The sequence below is a fragment of the Petaurus breviceps genome, unplaced genomic scaffold (genome assembly GCF_028583685.1).
Source record: "Petaurus breviceps papuanus isolate PSGF00001 unplaced genomic scaffold, PetGlider_PUasm1.0 214, whole genome shotgun sequence".
NCBI lineage: Eukaryota > Metazoa > Chordata > Mammalia > Diprotodontia > Petauridae > Petaurus > Petaurus breviceps.
In genome coordinates, this window is record NW_027185863.1 from 11,975,300 (window position 1) to 12,001,285 (window position 25,986).

General features: G+C 37.6%; 1 protein-coding gene and 1 pseudogene across 1 annotated transcript in view; one reads left to right on the forward strand and one right to left on the reverse strand.

Annotated features, from left to right (window-relative positions):
* The window catches only part of TUBGCP3 (tubulin gamma complex component 3), a 180,888-nt gene that overhangs the window by 50,905 nt on the left and 103,997 nt on the right, over positions 1 to 25,986 (forward strand). Inside the window, exons 3-5 of the mRNA XM_069094097.1 lie at positions 5,840 to 5,907; positions 19,304 to 19,381; positions 20,764 to 20,981. Of these exons, the coding sequence (XP_068950198.1) occupies positions 5,840 to 5,907; positions 19,304 to 19,381; positions 20,764 to 20,981 (364 nt within the window). The remainder of the gene's footprint in view (positions 1 to 5,839; positions 5,908 to 19,303; positions 19,382 to 20,763; positions 20,982 to 25,986) is intronic.
* LOC138165673 (cyclin-dependent kinase 16-like) lies at positions 12,586 to 14,366 on the reverse strand (annotated as a pseudogene).

The window sequence follows — 25,986 nt, forward strand, 5'->3', positions numbered from 1 at the left end:
ATGATCTCTTTGGGATATAGCCCTAGAAGTAGTATTACTGGGTCAAAGGGTATGCACTTATTTATAGCCCTTTGGGCATAGTTCCAAATTGTTCTCCAGAATGGTTGGATCAGTTCACAACTTCACTAACAATGCATTAGTGTTCCAATTTTTCCACATCCTCTCCAGCATTTATCATTTTCCTGTTTTGTCATTTTAGCCAATCTGGCCAGCGAGATGTGGTACCTCAGAGTTGTTTTGATTTGCATTTCTCTAATCAGTAGTGATTTAGAGCGTTTTTTCATATACTTATGGATATCTTTTTTTTTTTTTTAAAGCAATTGGAGTTAAGTAACTTGCTCGAGGTTACATGGCCAGTTATTTCTGGGTGTGGTGTGAAGTATCTGGGCCCGGATTTGATCCCCAGGTTATCCCGACACTGGAGCCAGCACTTTTACTCATTGAGCCGCCTGGCCGCCCCACTTATAGATATCTTTAATTTCATCATCTGAAAACTGCCTGTTCATATCCTTTGACAGTTTATCAGTTGGGGAATGCCTTGTATTCTTATAGATTTGACTCAATTCTCTGTATATTTTAGAAATGAGGCCTTTATCAGAGACACTGGTTGTAAAAATTCTTTCCCAGTTTTCCACTTCCTTCTTAATCTTGGTTACATTGGTTTTTATTTGTACAGAAACTTTTCAATTTATTGTAGTCAGAATTATCCATTTTGCTTTTTATAATGCTTTTTACCTCTTTTTCTGTCATAAAATCTTCCCTTCTCCATAAATCTGACAGGTAATCTCCCAGATTGCTTATAGTAACAGCCTATATACCTAGATCGTGCACCCATTTTGACTTCATTTTGGTGTATGGTGTTAGATGTTGGCCTGTGCTCAGTTTCTGCCATACTGTATTCTAGGTTTCACAGCAGTTTTTGTCAAATACTGAGTTCTTATCCCCAAAACTGGGGTCTTTGGGTTGATCAAATAGTAGATTACTATAGTCATTGCTAAGTCTCGTGTACCCAGTCTATTCCATTGATCCACTGCCCTGATCCTTAGCCAGTACCAAGTAGTTTTGATGACTGCTGTTTTATAATACAGATTAAAATCTGGTATGGCTAGGCCACCTTCCCTAGCATTTCTTGTCATTAATTCCCTTGATATTCTGGACCTTTTGTGTTTCCAAATGAATTTTTCTACTATTTTTTCTAGCTCTATAAAATAATTTTTTGGTATATTGATTGATATGGCATTAAATATGTAATTTAATTTAAGTAAAATCGTCATTTTTATTATATTAGCTTGACCCAGCCACAAGCAACTGATGTTTTTCCAATTAGTTAGATTTGACTTTACTTGTGTGAAAAATGTTTTGTAATTGTGTTCATATGGGTCCTGGGTTTGTTTTGGCAGATAGATAGATAGATTATTAAATATTTTATAATGTCTATAGTAACTTTAAATGGAATTTCTCTTTCTATCTCTTGCTGTTGGCTTTTGTTAGAAATATATAGGAATGCCGAGGATTTATGTGGGTTTATTTTATATCCTGCAATTTTGATAAATTTATTTATTATCTCAAGTAGTTTTTTACTTGATTTTTTAGGATTTTCTAAGTATATCATCATATCATCTGCAAAGAGTGATAGCTTAGTCTTAAAGAGCTTTTTTTTGAATGAAAAAGATAAATGCTCTGTCACCAAGCCTTAAAAACCAGAATATGCCTACATTATATGCTTATATTTCAAAATGTACCTGATTGAATGTTATACTCAAAAACTATATTCCAGTTACACAGTAAAATATACACTGAAAAAGGAACCTCTCATAAGCTTACTTAAAGGGTTTAGCACCAGTTCATGCTATTCAGTAAGCATTAAATGTCTACCAAGTGCAAAGCACTGTGCTCTATTTTCCAAGTGTTGCAGACACAAATAATGAATATTCTGTAAAGAAAGATTTCACAGGGGTGGAATCAACATGGTGGAGTAGAAGCACGACCTCAGAGCGATTCCGGCTTCCACCTTCCCCAATCCATGTAAAAAGGGGACTCTAAACAAACTTTGGAGCTGCAGAACCCACAAAATGACACAGAGAAGCTAACCTCCCACTGAAGACAGCCCTGCAGGCCAGCAGGAATTGGCCAGTGCAGTGCTCTGGGAGCCGAGCCCAGCCCCACCTGGAGGGTTTAGCTCTAGGACAGGCCTGACCAGCCACTGGCCAGAGGGACTCCAGATCAGCAGCAGCTGTGGCCGTTTCCAGATTTATCAACACATAGATGCGAAGGACAAAGTGAGAGGTCAGTGCAGTCTGGACTTTGGGACCCAGCTGAGACACTGGCACAGCCAGCCAGCGCCAATTGGCAGCTTCAGCTCCTGGCTTGCAGAGTGTAGGGGGACCAAGCGACCAGTCTGAGGGGTAATCTCTCTTGCTTTAACCTGCTTGGATCTGGATTGTAGTCTAGGGTGGAGGTCCTGGGGTGTGGGTCCAGCTTGCCAGAGCATGTGGAGGCCTCAGAGAGGGCACCTATATAATACATCTGGCAGCTGAGAAAACCCCAGTGTTTGGTACGAAGCTCCCCTGTCTGTTGGCAGAGTCCTACTGTGGCAAAAAGCCCAGGGGTCAAGTGACAGAGGGGCAACATGACCAGGCAAAGGAAACAAAGCAGACATTAGACTCCTATTTTGGGGACAAAAAGGAGCAAAGCATGAAACAGGAGAAAGACAGTGAAGTCAGAACTCCTGCACCAAAAGCTTCAAAGGAAAATACGAGCTGGTTGCAGGCCATAGAGGACCTTAAGAAGCAGATAAGAGAAGTGGAGGAAAAATTGGGAAGAGAAATGAGAACAATGCAAGAAAATTATGAAATGAGAGTCAACAGCCTGACTGAGGAAAATAATACCTTAAAAAATAGACTAACTCAAATGGCAAAAGAGGCTCAAAAAGGCAATGAGGAGAAGAATGCCTTAAAAAGTCAAATTTGTCAGATGGAAGAAGAATCTCAAAAGCTCAATGAGGAGAATCGATTGCTTCAGAATTAGATTTAAGCAAATGGAAGCTAATGACTTTATGAGAAATCAAGATGCTGTTAAACAAATCCAAACAAATGAAAGAATAGATGGCAGTGTGAAATATCTCATGGGAAAAACCACTGACCTGGAAAATAGATCCAGGAGAGGTAATTTAAAAATTATTGGACTACCTGAAAGCCATGATCAAAGTAAAACCTAGAAATCATCCTCCAGGAAGTTCTCAAAGAAAAGTGCCCCTGATGTTTTAGAACCAGAGGGCAAAATAGATGTTGAAAGAATCCACTGATCACCTCCTGAAAAAGATCCCAAAAAGAAAACTCCTAGCAATATTATAGCCAGATTCTGGAATTCCCAGATTAAGGAGAGACTATTACAAGCAGCCAGGAAGAAACAATTTGAATATTGTGGAAACACAATCAGAACAACCCAGGATCTGGAAGCTTCTACACTGAGGGATCGAAGGGCTTGGAATGTGATATTCTGGGGGTCAAAGGAGCTCGTTATAAAGCCAAGAGTCACCTACCCAGCAAAACTGAGTATCATGTTTCAGGGGAAAATATGGTCATTCAATGGAATAGAGGCCTTTCAAGCATTCTTCCTGAAAAAACCAGAGTTGAATAGAAAATTTGACATTCAGATACAATAAGCAAGAGATGCATGAAAAGGTAAATAGGGAAAAGAAATCATAAGAAACTTACCAAAGTTGAACTTTTAACATCCCTACATGGAAAAACAATAATTGTAACTTATGAAACCTTTTTCAGTAGTTGAAGGGAATAGAAATATTTATATGTCTATATATGAGGGTTTATGGACATATGTTTACAGGTATACATAGATAGAGGGCACAGGCCCAATTTAACAGGAAGGGATGATACTTAAAAAGGTGAAATTAAGAGGTGAGAGAGGAATATAATGAGAGGAGATGGGGAGAGACAGAATGGGGTAAACTATCTCATATAGAAGAGACAAGGGAAAATGGTTACAATGGAGGGGAAGAATAGGAAAGCAAAAGGGAATGGGTCAACCTTATTCCCAATGAATTTGGCTCAGGGAGGGAATGAAAGACACACTAGGGTATCTCACCCTCCAGCAGAGTAGAGGGGAAGGGGATGAGAGTGGGGATGATGGAAGGGAGGGCAGGCTGGGGGGGAGGGAAGAAGTTGGAAGCACCCACTTTTGAAATGGTACAGAATCAAAGTGGAGAATAGAACAAGTGGGAGGTGGGATAGGAGGGAGGGAAATATAGTCAGTCTTTTACAATATATCTACTTTGTTATTGTTTTGCATTAGCCCCACATGTACAACCTGTACTGAACTGCTTATCTTCCTAGTAAGGGTGGGTGACAAGGGGGGAAGGGAATGAATCTGGAATTCAAAGTTTTAAAATGAAATGTTTAAATATATATATATATATGTGTGTGTGTGTGTGTGTGTATACATACATGCTATTTTAATAATTTAATAATACTATTATTTAATTTAATTTAATTAATTTAATAATACTATTTTACATGTAATTGAGAAATAGGATATACAGGCACTGGGGCGTAGAGATCCACTGGAAAAGTTGAAAAAGGGGTATGGGAGAAAATATGGGAGAGAGCAGATTGGAGGAGGGGATATGCTGTGGGACTGCTATTTTGGGGCGGTGGGTAGGGGAAAAACAGGGAGAAAATCTGTAACTCAAAATCTTGCAGAAATGAATGATATAAATTAGAAGTTAATAAAGCATTTGAAAAAAAAAAAGATCTCACTACTAAATTAAATGTATCCATTTCCGAAAGTATAAGATTTTTATCAGTGGGTAGGGAATTAAAGAAGAAGCATTTCCATATGCCTTGCAGCTAAACCATAAGAATTATAGGACCTTTCCATCCTTCTTATCCTTGAAACCTATATATGTTGTCTTCTCTGATATTAGAATCTGAGTTCCTTGAGAGCAGGGACAGCCTTACTTTTCTGTTTTCTGCCTCCAGGTTTTAATACAGTACTTTTGTACATAGTAAGCACTTTAATAAATGCTTATTCACTATATAATTAAGTATTTTTAATAACCTTGATGGAAACTAGAAAATAATAAAAAAATGCTAAATCTATGTTATGTTCTCTTCCAGAGGTAATTATTTGATGAGTATTTAGAGAGAATTATGATTTATTCCAGAGTGACACATAGTATTGGGTGTTATTTTGGTGTTTTTTTGCATTTTGTCCTGCTTTGGTTTGAATACCAATTTGAATTGTGATTGATGCTGGTCATAAACTTTGGAAATGAGTCTTACACAATATATTCTTACTTCAGGCTGACTCTTAACCTGATGGTCTTATATAGTTGGAGTAATTCTCGGTCCTGCCTGGGATTCTAGTCTCTGTGGGGATGATAATTGACGTAGTAATTCCTGATCAGTCATTATCCTTCAATATATTTCCTGTCTCTCTCTAGGACAATCTAAATTTGTCTTAGAGTACCCCTACATTTGGAATGGTTTTGGAACTGCCTTAAAACATTACAGACGTTTTTCTAGGACATAGTTAAATAGGGTTGTGAGAGATTTGTACAAATCATAGCTTTTCAACATGGTTCGATTTGAAGAAATTATCTGCTAAAGATTTTTTCTGCTTCTTGTTAGATGAAAGTTACAGACGTATATAGATATAGATAGATAGATATGGGTTTAATAATACAGTGAAAGACCCAAAAGTAAAAATAAATACTCAATATCCAAATGATAGGACTGTTAATAAATGAAATCTTGTTATAAAAATGAACTATAATGCATATGAATGCTTTATTTTTTAAACTTTTTTTCTAACTTTTTAGTTGTTCGACAAAGAAGGGAAGCAGATGCTGCATTATTTTCAGAACTCCACAGGAAGCTCCATTCACAGGTATTATATGAAAGCTATTTCACTGATACTAAGGTTGCTACTAGTGGTACAAGAAGAGTTTTTGTGGTATCATATTAGCCACATCTGTATTGGGTAATGGCTTTTAATTTTAGATTGTGGTTTATTAAGAGCCTAGGGCTGGTCCAGGGAGAGTGCTGTGGGGATCTTCTATCATTCTGTATGTCTTGAGTGGGGAGCTTTACTGTATTAGAAGTATGTATGTTCTTTATTTGGGTCTAATGCTAAATTGCTTTGGGGCTGAAAGGAAAACCACTAGCTTGGATAGAAAATTTGGAATAAATCAGCAGTATTTACACATTTGGTTTGTGTACAATTGCTTAAAGTCATTATAGGAAGGAAGGAGATGGGAAAAAATGGTCGACTTATTAATTCGTAATAAAAGCTTATATGTTTAAATATATTTTTAGAATAATGGACCCTAAAATGTATTGATATATTGATTTAGAGTTAAAAAAAAGTCTTGGTTTTGAACTTTTATGAGTTCAAATATGAGACTTGTTTATGCTTGAAGGTTAAGGATTTCTTAATTAAAATTTTTTAATTAAAAAATTTTTTTCTAAAAAAGTCTGCCAGTCTACTATATGTTGAAATAATTTAGCATCATAGAATCGCCTCCTCAAAATAGGAGCCTTCTCAAATTGGTTTGCATTTGTATACTAAAATCTTAAAATTATTACTAGTTTTCCTCTCATTGTAGATGATCATTAATGTGGGATTATAATACAAGACACTTTTTTGTTTCTTTTATCAAGTCCAAATTTTCCTTTCTTAAAACTTTTTACATTTTTCTCAGACTACTTTTAAAAACCTTTCTCAATCCTTTTCAAAGATTTTTGTATATATGATAGTGATCTGAAATTTAATCACGTTCGTTAGAATCAATCATTGAGCTGAGGCTAAGATGATAAATAACTAGACATTTATCTCATTTCTTTTCAGAGACTCTTCATCTTTGAGATTTGGCTTAAGTGGACTAGCTGTTCAATTCCATTTAATTGATGATTCAATTGAACTCCAAGGCTAATGGGCCAGCTATCCACTCTGCCTCATTGCCACAGAACTTTATTACTTCTGTGTTAAATTTAACAGCATTTGAAAGGTATTCCTTCCATATTTCTTAATTTAAACACACACACACACACACACACAGAGTGAGAATAATCTGCTACAATGGTGATGAGATTTTCGTCTATAACTCATTTGAATAAAAAACTTTTATATTTAATAAATCTAATTCAAACAAAAAAAATTGAGTACCTATTTTGTGTTAAGGCACCATAATAGGCATTTGGGATACAAAGACAGCAGTGAAACAGTTCTACTGTCAAAGAATTTATATTTTACTGGGAAGAATCTTAGAAATCACTCTTGGTTAAACAATATTAGACCTTTTAGTCTAAAAGTTTAGTCTCCTTTTGACTTTATTTGGGAAGCAAAAAGTAAGAATCTGCCATATTTGCCTATATGGTCAGTATTGTAATCTCTTTCAAAGCATTGTCTCTTTTGCTTTTCTTCTTTCCCAATTTTTACAATTTATCATTTGTCCCTAAAAAGAGAGTACCAAAGTTTTAGTTTCAGGAATTATATACCTTAGGCTGAAGTTCTGAAGATGAAAAGTATACCCTTGAAAAAAAAACCCTGCCAAGTGAGCCTGTGTTGGATAAGCATATCAGTCACACACAGAACATTTCCCACTTGAAATGGGCTGTGTTCCAAAAGTTGAAACTTTAAATCTCATAAAATGTAGAACAAAAACTAAGAATACAACATATCTTCTAACTTTATAAAAAAACAGATGTATAAAATAAAACTTGTATATTCTTTAGGACTTCTTAACTGGGATATATGAACTTAATTTTTTTTTCTGTTTCATTCAAAATAATTTTTTTTCTCTGTAATCCTATGTATTTTATTTTAAGCATTTGAAAACATTATTCTGAGAAGGAGTTGATAGACTTCACCAGATTGCTTAAAGGGTGCTGTATGGGAGTATCTTTGACCCCCATGAAAAATTAAGTACCCTTGCTCTTCCACCCCCTTTCTCTTTTCTCTCCTTTTGTCAGATGGTGCTAAGTATATGGTTGGTAGGAGTTTATTATTTGCCATTCTTAAGACAGTTGCCATTGTTGTTGGACCTGGATGGCATTTGAACATACTAAGGGTAGCACACTGGAAGTTTTGGCCGGCTTCATGGGAGAGAGTTCCCAAACTGATGAAATTACACATGCATTTAAGTACTTGAGAGAGTGTACTAAATGTTGTTGGCATTTCATTTCTGAGAACATGGATCTTTGACATCTCAGTGAGCTGACTTGACAGATTCTAGCAGAACATTTTCTTTCATAGCTTGATGTATTGAACATATGAGTTATCTTTAGAATAAGTTAGATAAATACTACAATACATGAACCTATTGCTAGTCTGAAAAACACTTCTTTAACAGACTCTATTGCTCTAGGGAAAACATTTGTAAAACCAATGGTGGCACTCACTTCTATGGGAAAGTAACAATGACTATTTCTTTTTTTCTTCCTATTCTCCCCCCCCCCCCTTTGTTAGGTTTGTGTCTTGGGGAGTATCTATAAATATTTCTTTGTGAAATAAAAAAATATATATATACTTGATGCACCATTATTTTTGTGTGTTTTCCCCCCACTTTGTACTATCCATACTATCCAGTAACTTAGTTATGCAGTCTAGGTCTTCTTCTCTGGCACCTCATGCAAACTTTCCCTGTATTCTAAAGTAGAGATGTCCACTTGACCTGCCAGAGTGCCTGTAACTCTCTGAGTGCATCCAGAACCAGATTAAACTGTTGTTGGGAAATATTTAACAAAATACATAAAAATACAATAAAATATAGGTGATGTTAACATATGGTTTTCTAAGTCAGTTTGTGGCCAACAGGGACCTTCATTTGCTGTTTGGTGGCCCCTGTTTCTATTTGAGTTTGACACCAACTGCTTTAAAGTGTTTTGTTCAAAAATGTCATATTTTCTTTCCTACTTTCCGAAGTAAAAATTCCTTTGATCTCAGTTAAGCATTTTTAAGACAGTTTAATGAGCACTTGGCACTGAGTTTGAAATCAAGAGACTGGAGGTCTAACACTGTTTTTGCCAGTAACTAGTTGTATTGCTTTGGATAAATCATATATGGAAGAATTTCATCCATAAGACTTGGGAGGGGTGGTTGAAGTAGATGATCTTTAAGGTTCTTTTTGTCTCTTAAATTAAATGATTCAGTTATTGAAGACTGAATGACTAAAAGCCAATTAAGCCATGTTATAGGTATTTGAATTTTCAAAAGAAGATGCTTTTTTTTTTTTTAAAGCAATTGGGGTTAAGTAACTTGCTCAAGGTTACGTTCGTTTTTTAAACAGGGCTCCACTAGGCAGGCAGACTGGCCAGTTTTGTATGGAAATATTAAAATGCTTGACTGTAAGTGAAACTCTTGCTTCTCACAGCTTCTCTCTTTTACTTCTTTTTTTTCTTTTTAAGCAATCAAGGTTAAGTAACTTGCTCAGGGTTACACGGCCAGTTATTTCTGGGTGTGGTGCTAAGTATCTGAGCCCAGATTTGACCCCTAGGTCATCCCGACACTGGAACCGGTGCTCTGACTCGCTGAGCCACCTGGCTGCCCCTAAGCAATTGGGGTTAAGTAACTTGCTCAAGGTTACACGGCCAGGTGTTTCTGGGTGGATGCTAAGTGTCTGAGCCCGGATTTGATCCCCAGGTCATCCTGACACTGGAGCTGGTGCTCTTACTTGCTGTGCTACCTGGACGCCCCTTCTCTTTTACTTCTAAACCCACATTCCCCCAAATTCCAAGTAAGAAACAAAACAAGACAGAACACAATAGCTTCCACACTGGTGAGAGCAAGGGTTTTGTCTGTTTAAGTCATGAGCAGGACATAAAGACATGATCTTTTAACAGATTCAAGTATATGGAATCTAAGTATTTCTGAGGTTCATATCATTTGTATAAATGTAATGATGAACCAAATTCTTATTAATATTTCTTTGAATTTTACATCTAAGCTGGATAGGTAGATGCCAGTGTGGGCAAGTCTTACTTGAATTTAACTCATCTCTGAAATCATTATATACATTGTGATATTGTGGCTTTCTAAGAGTTAGGAATTTGGTGAGAAAGTGACATCAGACATGTCTTTACTTATTTCATTTTTTTTAAAAAAAGTACATTTAATTTCTTAAGTATATCCATATAATTCAACAGAAATTTTTTTTTGCTAATTATTGTATAGAATATGGTGAATCAGATGATATAAATAACTTATGTTGATAAAATTATGCAATCTTACTGAAATTTAAGATTGTAATATGATGAATACATTATTTTCTGAAATAATACTCTGACAGATTAAACATTCAGAAATTTTGTTTTTTTGGCTTTTGTAAACTTTTGATCATCTAATCAACTTGGAAATAATATCATCAGAATAAAGTACTGCCCCCTCACTCTTGATACCCCCTCTCAAATTTCTTATCAACTTTTGTGTAATGCCAGGGCCCTTCTGAAGGGTAATAGTGTGGCATCACTTTTTTTTCTTTTTTTGGAGGGCAATTGGAGTTAAGTGACTTGCCCAAGGCCACATGGCTAGTTTTTGTGTTAAGTGTCTAAGGTCGGATTTGAACTCAGGTCCTCCTGACTTTAGGGCCTGTGCTCTATTTACTGTGCCACCTAGCCCCCTTGTATCCCTCTTTTATTTAGTGTATTTAGTCTTGTGCCTGCTTGTTACCATATTATACTGGACTAGATAGCAGACACTGGGGTTGTGGGGTAGTTATTCAGTGTGGGCAGGTATAGTATAGTATAAACTGTAAGTTAATTGGAAGGGAGAAGAAATGAAAGAAAAGCATAATATAATCAAACTTGTCATTTATATGCCATTCTGTTCCAATGTTATAGTACCACCTAGAGGACTTTTGAGCTAGATATTCCAAATTTTACCATTTTTAAAGTTTTCAGAGCAGCTGGATTTGAATCCCTTTAAATATATGGCTGCACATATGATTCACATATTTACATAATATGTGATTTGCTGTTTCTTTTCACCATAATTTTTCCTGGCCATGTAGATACTACTGATTTTTAGTACTATAAATCCCAGAGTCCTAGAATTGGAAAGGAATTCTCTTACTACTCCATTGTAAATTTAGGGGATTTTTATCATTGGAAATTTTAAAGATACTTTTGCTAGAAGAAAATACACTCTAAACTTTTCAATATTAATATATAACTTCATGTTGATTCAAGTCTAATATATAATGAATGTGACAAGAGGCAGCTTTGATTTTATTCCATTAATTTGAGGAGAAGGGTACATATTACAGTTTTACATTTGTAAAGAATATTATTCTGTACACTTTTATAACTGTTTAGTAGTTGCATAAACAAAATTACTTGTGTTCATGAAGGGGACTTACTATTCAAAGAATGCTAGTGAATATTTTTAAATGAAAAGCTACTTTCTAATTTATAATTTGTGAATATATAAATTTTAGTGTCTTAAAGTTTCCTTTAATCACTCAGTCACTCAGAATTTATTAAATATTTACTATTTTGGGCACTGGTAATACAAAAGCAAAAGTGAAACAGTCCCTGCTCTTAAGAAGCTTACTTTTTATTGGGACACAACATGCAATGGAGGGATTAAGAACTAAGGAGGGGTCAGTAAAGGCCTCATGTAAGTTAGGTGACATTGAAGGAAACTAGGAATTTAAATGGTATGGTCAAGCAAAGAGTGGAATCCAGGGGTGAAAATCAGCTTGTGCGAAAATTGAAGAGGTGTGTTACGATAACAAAAAAGGCCAGTTTTGCCTGGCAGTAGGATATGTTAAAGAGAAATAATCCTGGAAAGGTAGGTTGGAGTCAGTCTGCACAGGGCCCTAAACCCCAAAAAGGAATTTATATTTGATTCTAGAGGTAATAGAGAACCAGTGGAGCTTATTGAATAGGCAGTGATGTGATCATGTTACTGCTTTAGGAATATCACTTTTGGCAACTGTATAAAGCAGATGGATTGTAAAAGGGAGAGACTTGAGGAGGACAAATGAGGCCATTGAAACTGTTTAGTCAGTTAATAAATATTAAGCACTGTATGCTAGACACTTTGCTAGGTTCTGAGGATATAAGTACTAAGAATGAAACTTTATTTTCAAGGAGTTTACATTTTAAATACCATAAGCACATTTATAAATGAGTGCAACATAAAAAGAAATGAAGCCTTTCATAATCTAGCCCATTATCTTTCTAGTTTTCTTAGAATTTGTTCATCCCCACAAACTCTGATCCAGTTATGCTGGTCTCCTTGCTATTTCCCATATATAACATATCATCTTCAGACTCTGGGAATTTTTGCTGGCTGTTTCCATGCCTGTAATTCTTTTTTTCATGTCTGTCTCCTGACTTCACTGCCGTCCTTCAAGTGCCATCCATAATACTATCTTGTACAAGAAACTTTTCTGATATCTCTTAATTATAGTACCTTACCTCTGATGATTATCTCTAATTTTTCTTGTATGTAACTTGTTTGTACATAGTTTTTGCATGTTGTTTCCCCCATTTGAATGAAAAAATGAAGACAATGAGGACAGACAGCTTTTTCTTTTTTTCTTTTTTTTGAGCGAGGGAAGAGCTTTGTTGGCACCGTTCCACAAAAGTCAGCTGTAGGAGAATGGGGGGGGGGAGGCAGCCGAGCCAGGAGCAGGTAGGTTAGTGGAGGGGCGTGGCGACTGCAGCTAGGTGTGAGCTGTGCTGGGGTGGGGTGGGGTAGGTAGAGAGCAGGACTGGCTCCTCAGCAGCCCTCCTTCTAGTGGCCTCGATGGGCCTCCAGAGGCCTCAGCCTCCAGCCAGTCACCAGCACCTTCCTAAAGCCAGCTGCCCCAAGGACCTAGAATTCGGTGTCCACCACACGGAAGGCTGGCCTGCTTGTGGGGGGAAACAGAGAGCTATTGGGAAGAGCCAGCTGGAGGGGCTGAGGGGGTGGGGGCCACACCCACCTGAGTCTGGGAGGGAGGCTGAGCGAAGGCTAGTCTCCTTCTGTAACTTGATCTCCTTTAGTGCAAATATGGAAGTAGTGTCAGGGAGTTTATGGATTCTTGACCCCAAACTCTGGAAGAAGGGGTGTCTCATGGGATCATCTGCAGAGATCCGATTCCGTCCTTCAAACTGCAGTAGTCTGGCCAAAAGGTCTGCCCCATCGGTGCCCAGCCGGGGTGCATGGCTCAGCAATGCCTCTGCCCGGTACTTGGGGTAGTCATAGTTCTTGAACTTCTCGTTGGATGAAATTCCTGGCCAAGTCTCTTCACTGGGGGTCTCCAGAATCCGAAAGATGAAATGCAGCTGATCCTCCACGGTAGAGCCTGGGAAGAGGGGCCTGCCTGTGGCCATCTCATAGCAAATGCAGCCCACACCCCACATGTCTATCTGCGTGGAGTAGTCAGTGGAGCCCAGCAGGATGTCTGGAGGCCGGTACCACAGTGTCACCACCTCACTGGAGTATGTTTTGGTTGGGATAGACTTGGCCCTGGCGAGGCCAAAGTCTGCTAGCTTGAGCTCCCCGTGCTCATTGATCAGCAGGTTCTGTGGTTTGAGGTCACGGTGGAGCACCTTCTGCCGAGACAGTAGGCCAGGCCCCGGAGGAGCTGAAACAAGAAGAGCTTGACATTGTGCATGTGGATGACATTCCCACAGGCCTCCAGGTACTGCTTCAGGTCCTTGTCCAGATACTCAAAGACGAGTCAGGGATTTGTCTGTGTGAATGATGTCATGTAGGGTGACGGTATTGGCGTGTTTCAGGTCCTTCTGCAGCGACACTTCTCGAATGGCGGTACAGGGGGCACCCTCCTCATGCTCAAGTTGGATCTCCTTCAGGGCCACCAGGTTGTCTGTCAACTTGCTTTTCCCCTTGTATACCGTGGCATAGGTGCCCTCCCCCAATTTGTCCAGCTTCACATAGGTCTCCAGCTTGCCAAAGCCAATTTCAGACAGAGAGACCCGGCGGAGGCGCCGGCTCAGGGGCTTGTCAAAGAACGGGCTGCGGGGGGGTCAGCTTCTCCAGATAGCCCTCAGGCAGCCGGATGTCAGCAGGTAGGAAGAGGCATTTGTTGACGTCCTCAGCAGAGATCTTGCGGGCTGGATGGTTTTGCATTCGGACCCTCACAGGTTACTGCACCTCATCAGAGGATGTGGCTGAAGCCTGGTCGGTCACTCTCCCCATCTGAACCGGTCTTCATGCACAATCTCGTTGTCACTGCAGTTACTGTCTTCAGTGTTGATCTGCTCAAAGCCGCTGCTCTTCTCCGTAGGTCGGCTTCCCTGAAGTGTCATGGAAAGCTGCCGCTTGATCTTCTTCATTCGATCCATGGTGACCGGTGGCAGTGGGGTTGGGGAGGCACGCGGGGGTGCGGGAGGCCTCAGTGCTGTGGGCCCAGCGCGGTGGTGGCTGCGGTGGCGTGGGAGGTCCCAGTAGTTGTGGGCCATGGAGGCTGGGCTCGACCCCCCTGCGTCGTCCCGCTCAGCCGCCCCATGGGCCTGAGTCGCCGCGGAGCCCCAGGAGCTAGATCCCAATCGCCCGGCGCTGCGCCCTGTGCCCTCACCCTGGGCTGCTGGCTGGCCCTGACGTGGTCCCTGTCCCGGCTCGGAGTGGCTCCCCACAGCCCAACAGACAGCTTTTTCAAGGAGTTTACCCATGAAAGAGAAGAGAGCTGCGGGACTATTTTTTGAGGTAATGGTAGTCGGTCAAGAAGTATTTAATAAGCATTTACTATGTGCCACATACTAACTGCTAATGGTAGTATTAAGCAAGTTTTTCAGAACAGAGGAACCTTGAGTGTGCTTGTAGGCAGTAAGGAATATAGGGAAAATGAAAGATTAGGAGAGAGTAGATGATTCTGGGACAGTCTATCAGATGTGAGGGGATGGGATCAAGGATGAGATATATCAAAGATATATATCACTATAGCCTTGGTGAGAAGGACTATCCCTTATCAGAGATTAAAGGAGGAGAGGATAGGGGTGATGTCAAAGGGGTCTGAGATACAGAATAGAGGATTAGAGGGGAATGCAAGGTATATCTGTTTTCTTAGTAAAATGTCAGGCCAGATGTTCTGCTGAAAGGGTGTGAGGTGCGGTGGGTGGTATGGGAGACTTAAAGAAAGAAGCTTTGGAATAGGGAATGTAGCTTCTCTAGGTTTGATGTCAGGATAAAAATTTCTAACAATTAGAGCTATACCCAAGTGAAATGGGTTGTCTTGAGAATTGATGGCTTGGGGTGGGTGGGCAGAGTCAAGATGGTGGAGTAGAAGCAGGACCTCCGCTGGGCTCCAGCTTCCACCTTCCCCAATCCATGTAAAAGGGGACTCTAAACAAACTTTGGAGCTGCAGAACCCACAAAGTGACACAGAGAAGCTAACCTCCTGCTGAGGACAGCCCTGCAGGCCAGCAGGAATCGGCTAGCACAGTGCTCTGGGAGCCGAGCCCAGCCCCACCCCAAGGGTTTAGCCCCAGGACAGGCCTGACCAGCCACCTGCCAGAGGGACTCCAGATCAGCAGCAGCTGTGGCCATTTCCAGATTTACCAACACATGGATACGAAGGACAAAGTGAGAGGTCAGTGCAGTCTGGACTTTGGGACCCAGCTGAGACACTGGCACAGCCAGCCAGCGCCAATTGGCAGCTTCAGCTCCTGGCCTGCAGAGTGTAGGGGGACCAAGCAACCAGTCTGAGGGGTAACTGCTCTTGCTTTAACCTTCTTGGATCTGGATTGCAGTCTAGGGTGGAGGTCCTGGGGTATGTGTCCAGCTTGCCAGAGCATGTGGAGACCTCAGATAGGGCACCCATATAATACCTCCGGCAGCTGAGAAAACCCAGTGTTTGGGATGAAAGCTCCCCTGTCTGTTGGCAGAGTCCTACTGTGGCAAAAGCCCAGGGGTCAAGTGACAGAGGGGCGACCTGACCAGGCAAAGGAAACAAAGCAGACAGAAGATTCCAACATTAGACTCCTATTTTGGGGACAAAAAGGAGCAAAGCATGGAACAGGAGGAAGACAGTGAAGTCAGAACTCCTGCACCAAACGCTTCAAAGGAAAATACGAGCTGGTTACAGGCCATAGAAGACCTTAAGAAGCAGATAAGAGAAGTGGAGGAAAAATTGGGAAGAGAAATGAGAACAATGCAAGAAAATTATGAACTGAGGGTCAACAGCCTGACTGAGGAAAATAATACCTTAAAAAATAGACTAACTCAAATGGCAAAAGAGGCTCAAAAAGGCAATGAGGAGAAGAATTCCTTAAAAAGTCGAATTTGACAGATGGAAAAAGAATTTCAAAAGCTCAATGAGGAGAATCATTAGATTGGAGCAGATGGAAGCTAATGATTTTATGAGAAATCAAGATGCTATTAAACAGATCCAAACAAATGAAAGAATAGAAGGCAATGTAAAATACCTCATGGGCAAAACCACTGAACTGGAAAATAGATCCAGGAGAGGTAATTTAAAAATTATTGGACTACCTGAAAGCCATGATCAAAGTAAGAACCTAGAAATCATCCTCCAGGAAGTTCTCAAAGAAAACTGCCCTGATGTTTTAGAACCAGAGGGCAAAATAGGGGTTGAAAGAATCCACTGATCACCGCCTGAAAAAGATCCCCAAAAGAAAAGTCCTAGGAGAATTGATGGCTTCTTTCTTGTAAAAGGAAGATGGGTGAGCTCCTGTGGAATATGTTCTAGTGGGTATTCTTTTTTTGTCTGGGTTGCATTGATGTCCCTTATAATTCCTGAATTCAGTGATTTTGTGATTCCTTCAAGTAGTGTTTTTAGTACATTTTAAATTATTTTTATATTTTATATTTACAAAATATATTTATATTTACAAAAACTACATTTACATGAAGTTCTCAAGGACACAAATCCAAATATTAGAAAACAAAATGAATTTGCGGGTCCTTTGCAGGTGAGGGCAGTGCAAGAGAATTCAAAGAGATCATGGTGTAGGTTAGAAAAAATGAAAATTGGGAAGGAATAATACTTTAAACACAAAACATAGAGGTAGGTTTACCTCTTCCTTTAAATATGATATTTTAAAACATTTGCTGCATTATTTTATTGTTCCTTGACAACATTTTTTCCTTCATCTTTATTTTTAAAGTACTTGTCACTGGGAAATAGGATTCTTTATAGAATTTTGCCCCAGTGTTTATTTTTTAAAATAAATTTATATATATATGTATAGTTTATTTTTACATTAACTGTATTCTTTCTGATTCTGCTTACTTAATATTGCATCATTGTATGTAAGTTTTTTTCATGCATCTCTGTATTCATCACATTCATTGTTTCTTTTGGTACAATAATATTCCATTACATTTGCGTACCTCAGTTTGTTCAGGTATTTCCCAATTGATGGGCATGTACCTTATTTATGTGCTTTTGGTATTACGAAAACTTCTGCTTTGAATATTTAGGACTAACAAAAAGGAGATGAGATCCTGAAGATTAGTACAGAAATGAAATGTTTTGTAGGTCATACTATGCGTTGAATGCTTAAAGAAAGTTTACTTTCTAAGGGAAGCCTTTGGTAAATAGTTTTGTAAATTGAAGATTTCTTTTGTAATATAAATATTTTTTCTTTTTTGTAAATTTTTACTTTTGTTTGCTATTTGAAGTGGCTGATGATGCAGTACAGAAATTGTTGGTTCTGGAGTTAGCAAGACCTGGGTTCAGATGTGACCTCAGAGACTTTAGTAGCTGTGTGACCCAGGGCAAGTCACTTAATCACTCACTGTTTGCCTAGTTTCCTTGACTGTCAAAAGGGAATAGTAGCACCTATTTTCAGGGTTGTTGTAAGAATAGAATGAAATAATATTTATAAGTATGTTTAGTATGGTGTCTAGCATGTAGTAGATACCATATAAAAATGCTTATTCCCTTTCTTTCCCCTTCTCTCTTTATGGATTCATATGACAAAGGCCTCTGTGGCTATAGTAGAATGTTTTGAATTCCTCATAACAAAGGTAATATATAAATCTGAGACAAAATCATTTAAGATTAATCTACTCTATAGTGTTTGTAAATGATTTTAATTTTTTTGTTTGTGGTTTAATTTGTTTTTGTAGTTCCTTCCTACTGATAATCTCCTGGGCAATTAAAAAAAAATTTTTTTTAGAAGTTTTTTTACTTGAGATTTAATTTATAGGATTATAGGATTAAAGATTTATAGCTGGAAGATAGAGATCACCTGTTCCAACCTTCTCATTTGACACATGGAGAAAATTAGAACCAGAAAGTTGTAGACAAGGGTAAAGGGTAAAGAAATAAGATTTATATGTATAGTGCCTGCATATGCCAGGCGCTGTGGTAAGTGCTTTACAGACATTTACTTACCGATTTGGTCGTAAGAAGCAGTGTCTTCCACAATTAACCTGGAATAAGAAAAAGAGGGGAAAGGGCAGTTTGAAGGGAGAGAGCCGGCAATAGTGATGCCACTGTAAGCAATTTTTTTTAAATGCACAGAAGAGTAAAAAAGGAAGTTTAGAAGGAAATGTAGATACGCAGGATAGTTTTGAAAGTAATGTGTAGAACTGGCTACATACTTTAAGAAAAGCAAGAGATTTGATAGAAGTTCATGATTTCACAAAGAACCCTCTCTTGGTGACCTGTATGAAAGAAAATGCCCTCTTTTTAAGTGTTTTAGTATAAAAAAAAATAAAATTTAGATTAAAAAGGAGGCATTGCCTTGCATGTGAGCCAAATACTGTGATGCCAAATTTAGTGCTCTTTTTATTGCATAATGCCTTACTACTTCTTCACAATGAAAATTGAGATGTTTAGACTCATCCCCATTTTACTAGATACACTACAGTATAGGAGCAGTATTTCTAACATTAGAAAAAATTTAACGTATTAATTTGTATGCTGTAAGAAGGAAGTGGTTGAAAAGGGAGAAAATGTTATTCAGGTGTTAGAATCATTTTGCCTTCTATATAGCCAGGAAGCTAGAAAGTTGATTTTTTTTTAAGTTGTCAGATATAGAAAGGACCTGTTCTTTTTCAAGGGTTTGGTGATCAATGAAAAATTATTTTTATTATAGGGCTTTGAGAAAAAAATGTTATAAGGTTATATATTACTGATCTTTAAAGGGCATTATCTTCAAAACAATGATAACTCCTATTTCTAAAGAATAAGAACTTGAAATATTTAGAACAGATTTCCTTTGTGCGATTTTATCATGTGTTTGGATGTAATAGTTGTTTTTGAAAATCATAGTTTGGAGGTACAGGAAAATAAAACTATGAGGAGATTCATTAAGTGATATTTTTAAAAGTTTTATTGTTCTTAATTATTTCTCTTCAACAGGGAGTTTTGAAAAATAAATGGTCAATACTCTACCTCCTGCTTAGTCTCAGTGAAGATCCACGAAAGCAACCAAATAAGGTAAATGTTTTTATATTAGTCCAGCTTCTTGTTGTCTTTTTTTTTTTTTTTTCTAATAAAGCAATTGGAGTTAAGTAACTTGCCCAAGGTTACACAGCCAGTTCTTTTTTTTTGTGTGTGGGTGTTAAGTATCTGAGGCTGGAACTGATCCCAGGGGCTGGCGCTCTTACTCACTGCGCCACCTAGCCATCCCTCTTGTTGTCTTTTTAAAAGAGCCATTAAATATTTTTTTCTGGTGATGGTGAAAGGGCAAAGGGAGATTATCACACCAATTTAAAATAGGGTAAACAAATAAGAAGTGGAAATATCAAAAGTATATGAGAAAAATAGACAACCTGTCAATTCATGGAAAGTTTGGAAATTTGCAATTAAAAAAATCAAAGCTACCTTTATAATTTGACCTACAAGTACAGGTGATAGCATGCTGGACTTAGAGTCATGAAGGTTTAGGTTTTATTACTTGCTGTGTTACTCTTTCAGCTTCAGTTTTCCCATTTGTAAAATAAGGATAATAATAGCACATAGTATTGTTTTCAGGAGCAAAGGAAATAATGTATATGAAATATGTTTTAGTGTGCCATATAATCAGTTCTTATTTAAATTATTTTTTTCAAAATTGATACAGTAATTTCCTGTTTAAATGTACACTTGGTTTTCTGTGTGACGCCATAAACCATTAATGAATTACTTGTTTTTTAATGAATTTGAATTGAATGATATATTTTGAGAGGGTAGAACGTGAATTACTCCTAAAATCACAGAATTTTTCTATGTAACTTTGAGGACTTCTAATCAACCTTCCTTCTTTCTTTAGATACAGAAACTGAAGCTCTGAGGGGTTAATTAACTTGCCCAGAGTCACATCTGGTAGTATCAGACCATTGTTTCCTGATTCTTATTCCACTTCTTTCTGTTATTCTGTACTTTAGGATTCTGGTAGCTCAGACTTCTTATTGTGGTCCTAATCTATATTATAGTAGTGATATTTGCAGATATATGATTTTTGTATATATTTTGACTGCCCTGTGCTCTTTAGAAGCATTAGAATATTTCAAATATAAGAATTTGGGATTTTGATATTTTATAGCATGCAAACTTCACTAGACCATATTGAAAAAAAGATTATATGTTTTGAGTTTTATGGTTGCCTGCAGCTATTTAATGTAATTATTCATAGAATTTAAACATCTTGTTAAAATTTTACCAGTTTATGTATAGCTTACTTCAATTTGAATTAACTCATTTGCTTTATTAGCAAACTAGACACTCGAGTGCACAAATGGAAAGGATATAGGAATCTGAATTTTGTCCGCAAATATTTTGAAGATAATGTTAATTACTTACTATGTTTTTATTTAGAATTTTGCTTTTTTGTTTTTAAGGTTTCTAGTTATGCTACACTATTTGCTCAAGCATTACCAAGAGATGCCCATTCAACTCCTTACTATTATGCCAGACCTCAGAGCCTCCCACTGAATTACCAAGATCGGAATACTCAGTCTGCACAAAGTTCTGGCAGTATGGGAAGCAGTGGAATCGGCAGCATAAGCATGTATGCTCTGAATGGTCCGACACCAACACCACAGTCTCTCCTTCCAGGGTAAATCCAAACTTAAACTTTGGTTTCCTGGTGGTGAACCAAAAAAATCTGTTATTTAAGCAACTTGTCTTTGAGAGTCCTCTTATGTTAAGCTGCTTTTAGATCATTGGGTATATTAAGTAGAAGTTTGTACCACTTTCAAGTTTTCAGAATATTTATTTACTTTCTAACAAAAACACATATTATTCAAGGATTCAATTTAAAAACAGACTTTACCAAACCATACCAGTTACTGTGTAGTGAATTACAAAGAAAATAAAATCATGTTTATTCTTCAAAATCAATAATATTGGATGGAGGAAAATATTGTTTTCAAGTACTCTTTTTAATGCAATATCAAGATAGTTTCAGGGTTACTCACTGTTCTTTGTGAATACAAAGCAATATTTTTCCCCATTATTTCTTTTTTTTTAAACTTATTTTGAAATTTATTATTTATTTTAACATTCATTAATTTTTTTTTTAATTCTGAATTCTTTCCCTTTCACTTCTCCTCCTACCTATTTTGAAGGTAAGAAATGTGATGTTAATTTCACATATGATATCATGCAAAACATATTTGCCATGTTGTAAAAGAAAACAGACAAAATAACTCAAGATAAAATAAAGTAAAAAAAGTATGCCTTGATCTGTATTTAAACTTCATCAGTTCTTTCTCTGGATATCAATAACATTTAATTTTTATTATATTGGCTTGACTTACCCATGAACAATTACTATTTAGATCTGTCTTTATTTGTGTTAATAGTATTTTATAATTCTTTTCATATAGTTCCTGGGTTTGTCTTAATTTTTAGTATTATAACAGCATATCATTTAAAATTTTTGTATGATATTATGGAATATGAATTGAAACATTTTGGTAATTTTACTGGATTACAATTTCTATGAGGTCAGTGTCTGACTTATCTTTTTATCTTGTGTAGAGACTAAATACAATACAGTTCTTCAGGTACTAAGTAGATAGCAAATCCTTATAAATCTGTGTTTATTAAATTGAATAAAATTACAAATTAAAAGTTATCACAAAATTTTATATCATGGGATTAAAAAATTTTATTGCTACCATTAAACCTAAAACACTTAATTACTAAAAGCAAATATCGGCACTACTAGTGTAGTATTTTTGGCAAATTGTATACGTATTGTTTCTAGATATTCTGCTCTTTTTGATGGATGAAGGTCTGTGAAGTATTGTCTGTAACAGTTTGACCACATATTGATATGGCATGAAATTATCATAATAATTCGGCATCAGTAAATCCTTCTGTTTTACGTGATGCCGTATTTAGCCAAAAGATGTAGAGAATGAGAATATGAAGTAAAAGGAGGAGGGTATTGTGCTTTACCACAGGACTGCTGATGACATTGCTGGTCAATGCTTTGGCCATATTTTCTCTCTCTTTTTTTTTTTAAGGTGGCAATCAAGGTCAAATGACCCTTGCCCAGGGTTATGCAGCTTGAAGTGTTAAATGTCTGAAGCTGGATTTGACCTTTGGTCATATTTCTTTAATCTTTGAGTTGTTTTTCTTTCTTCTTTTTTTTTTTTTTTTTTTTAAAGCAATTGGGTTTAAGTAACTTGCTCAAGGTTACATGGCCAGGTGTTTCTGGGTGGGAGCTAAGTGTCTGAGCCTGGATTTGATTCCAGTTCATCTCGACTTTGGGGCCAGTGCTCTTACTCACTGTGCTACCTGGCCGCCCCGAGTTGTTTTTCTTTACCATGTTACTGTCCTTGTATAAGTTTTTCTTCTTAGTCTATTTACTTCATTGTTCATACTTTGCTGGATTCTCTGGAATGCTCTTTCATAATTTCTTGTAGTACAATAACATTCCATTATATTTTCATATTATATTTATATACCAAATTTATATTATATACAATTTATATACCCTTATATTTATATACCAAAATTTTTTATTCCCCAATTGACAGGTACCCCATTAGAATACAGTTCTTTCTCTATCTTTTTTTTTTCCTAAACTTTGGAATTTAATGGGTAGAGGGCTATGTCTAGTTAGGAAGACCTGGACTCAAAATTGGTCTCAGACATTTAACAAGCTGCATGAAACTGCAAATTCCTTAACCTTTGTTTGTCTCAGGTTCCTCACTTGTAAAATGGGGAGAGAAAGATTACCTCCCTTCCTCCCTCCCTCCCAGGGTTGTTGTGAGAATCAAATGAGATGATATTTGCAAAGCATTTAAAACAGTGCCTGGCAACATAGTAGGTGTTATATCAATTCTTCTCTAGCTCCACTCCTTTATTTCTCTGCCTGCCCCCCTCCCTCCCACCTCCTCCCGCCCCACCCACCTCTACCAGCTTAATTCTGCTTTCAGGATCAGGAAAGTGGTTTTACTTGTTATTTCATTTCCCAGAATTATCTTCCCCCTAAACACCTTCTTTCCCTCTCCTTACTTGTTTCCCTATTAAGTCTGATGCATTTATGTACTAAACGTGTGTGTGTGTATGTGTGTGTGTTCATGTTTCTGTCCATTCACCTGTTTGTATACTTCAGATAAGAGTGAAGCTCATTTGTACATCTCTTCCTCCACTTTTGTATCTTATTCTATACCAATTATGAGAAATGTCAAGTCTCTTCCACTTTTGCCTTCTTTCTGCTCTAGTGTATTCCTTTTTATTGTCCCTTCTGCTTTACTTCTTAAACCCCTTAGAACAAAACCACTTCACCATAGGACTTCTGTTTTTCTTGTTTAACTTCCTCAATACCCTTTGAAAATATTAAACTTCTGAAGGGACACTGGTTTCTTCCCCTGTTATTAGAAAGTTAGTAAAGTGGGGACAGAGGCAGGATGGTAGATTAAAGGCAACCCAGCTGAACTCTCTTAACATTCCCTTCCAAAAACTTTAAAATAATGTCTTAAATAAAAATTTAGAGCCATAGACCCAACAAAAGATCAGAATAAGGCATTTTTCCCAGTCTCTCAAAACTTAGTAGTTCATCAGGAGAAGTTATTGACAACCGAGTGGAAACCTGTCCTGAATTCGCAAAACATAGCAGCAGCAGCAACTTTGGGAGCTTTTAGCCCGGAGAGGTCAAGAGGGCAGGAAGCTGGTCAGAAAGAGATTGCAGGGGACCTTTTCCCTGGCACTGGGTTCAACTGGCACTTATTGCAACTATTGTCCATATATGGTTCTGGTGGCGGTTTCGGGGTGGAGAGGAATGATAGGGGATGAGCACCCTGTTATCAGTTCCAAGGCAATGATGAACACTAGGACTTGTGGCTGCAGGAGACCAGTTCCTTCCTTACCCTTCCTGGGTAAAGACCAGAGTGTAGACCACAAGAGTAGTGACCGTATCTCTCCCAGCATCACACCACCTTCGAAGTACTGAAAATTTGCAGACTGTCAGAACTAGCTCTGAAAATAATAGCATGAAAAGTCCTGAAGCTTGGCACAGTGCCACTCCACCCCCAGGTGAGCAGAGCACAACTATAATATAAAGTTAAAAGTCAAGAAATAGAGTGGAAAAATGAGTAAATATCAACAACAAAAAAGAATTTGACCTTAAAAAAACCTACTATAGTGTTGGGGAAGACCAAGACAAACTCAGAAGACAACAGTGTGAAAACAGCTACAGACAAAGCATCAAAGAAAAATGTTAATTGGACCCAAACCCAACAAGAATACTTGGAAGAATTAAAGAAAGAGATAAGAATGGTAGAGGAAAAATTGGGAAAAGAAATGAGAATGATGCAAGAAAATCATGAGAAGAGAATTAACTGCTTGGTAAAAGAGGCACAAAATAGTCATACAAAAACAGAAGTGGCCCAGTGTATAATAGGCACAAAAATTCATTGAAGAAAAGTGTTTGTTACAAAGCTGAGTAGTCTGAATGGAAAAAGAGGTACAAAATTGTACATGAAGAAAATAATTTTTTAAAAATTAGAATTGGGCAAATGGAAGCCAATGACTATGAGACATCAAGAAATAATAAAAATGTCAATACAGTATAATATGCAATAATATGCAATACAATATAATATGCAAAACAGTTGACCTGGAAGATAGATTGAGGAGGGATAATTTAAGAATTATTGGACTACCTGAAAGCTGTCATCAGAGAAGCAGCGGTGAAGGGGTTCCCTGAACATGTCTTTTTCAGTTGCCATATTTTCCAGAAACACTGAACCTGAAGTATACCAGAGGCCCTAAATGTGTCAAGGATGAAGCCCTCCTGAGCCGACACAGTTTGTTGTTTTTACCCCATGCTAGTCTCCCTGTGTGTCAATGGGAATCAAGACAGGTACCATTCAGTCTGTACCAGACTGAGAATTTGTTTCTGCATTTGGGACCCTTGTAGATAAACAGACCATCATATCTTTGTAGTCTGGCTGTTCCCAAGGGAAAAGAATGCTGATTTTGCCATTTTACTTATTTGTGATTTTTTTCCTACCCTTTGGGAGGGGATTAGTTCTTTTCCTCCTCCCCTATAATTTCCCCCTTTCCCTGTAATTTAAATACCATGACTTTCCCTGTACTGCTAGGCATCTTGGTGTAGGGAGTTACCACATGCATGTGCTTTATAAAAGCAGTTGCCATGCGTGTCTCATGGACTTGTGATGTTCTTTTTGTTTAACATAGCCTGGACATCATATTTCAAGAAATTATCAAAGAATTTATACCTTGGATCCAGAGGGAAAATAGAAATTGAAAGAATCAACTGATCAACTCCTGAAAGAGATCACAAAATGAAAATTCCCAGGGATGTTATATTCAAATTCAGAGCTCCCAGCTCAAAGAGACAGTATTTCAAATAGCCTGAAAGAAATCATTTAAATACCATAGAGTCACAGTCAGGATCACACAAGATTTAGCAGCTACCTAGTTAAAGGAGCAGAAGGCTTAGAATATGATTATTCTAGAAGGCAAAGGAGCTAGGATCACAATAAAAAATTTTAACCAGTAAAACTGAGTATAATCTTTCAGGGGGAAAAGTGGATATTTAATGAAATTGAGGACTTTAAAGCTTTACTGATGAAAAGACC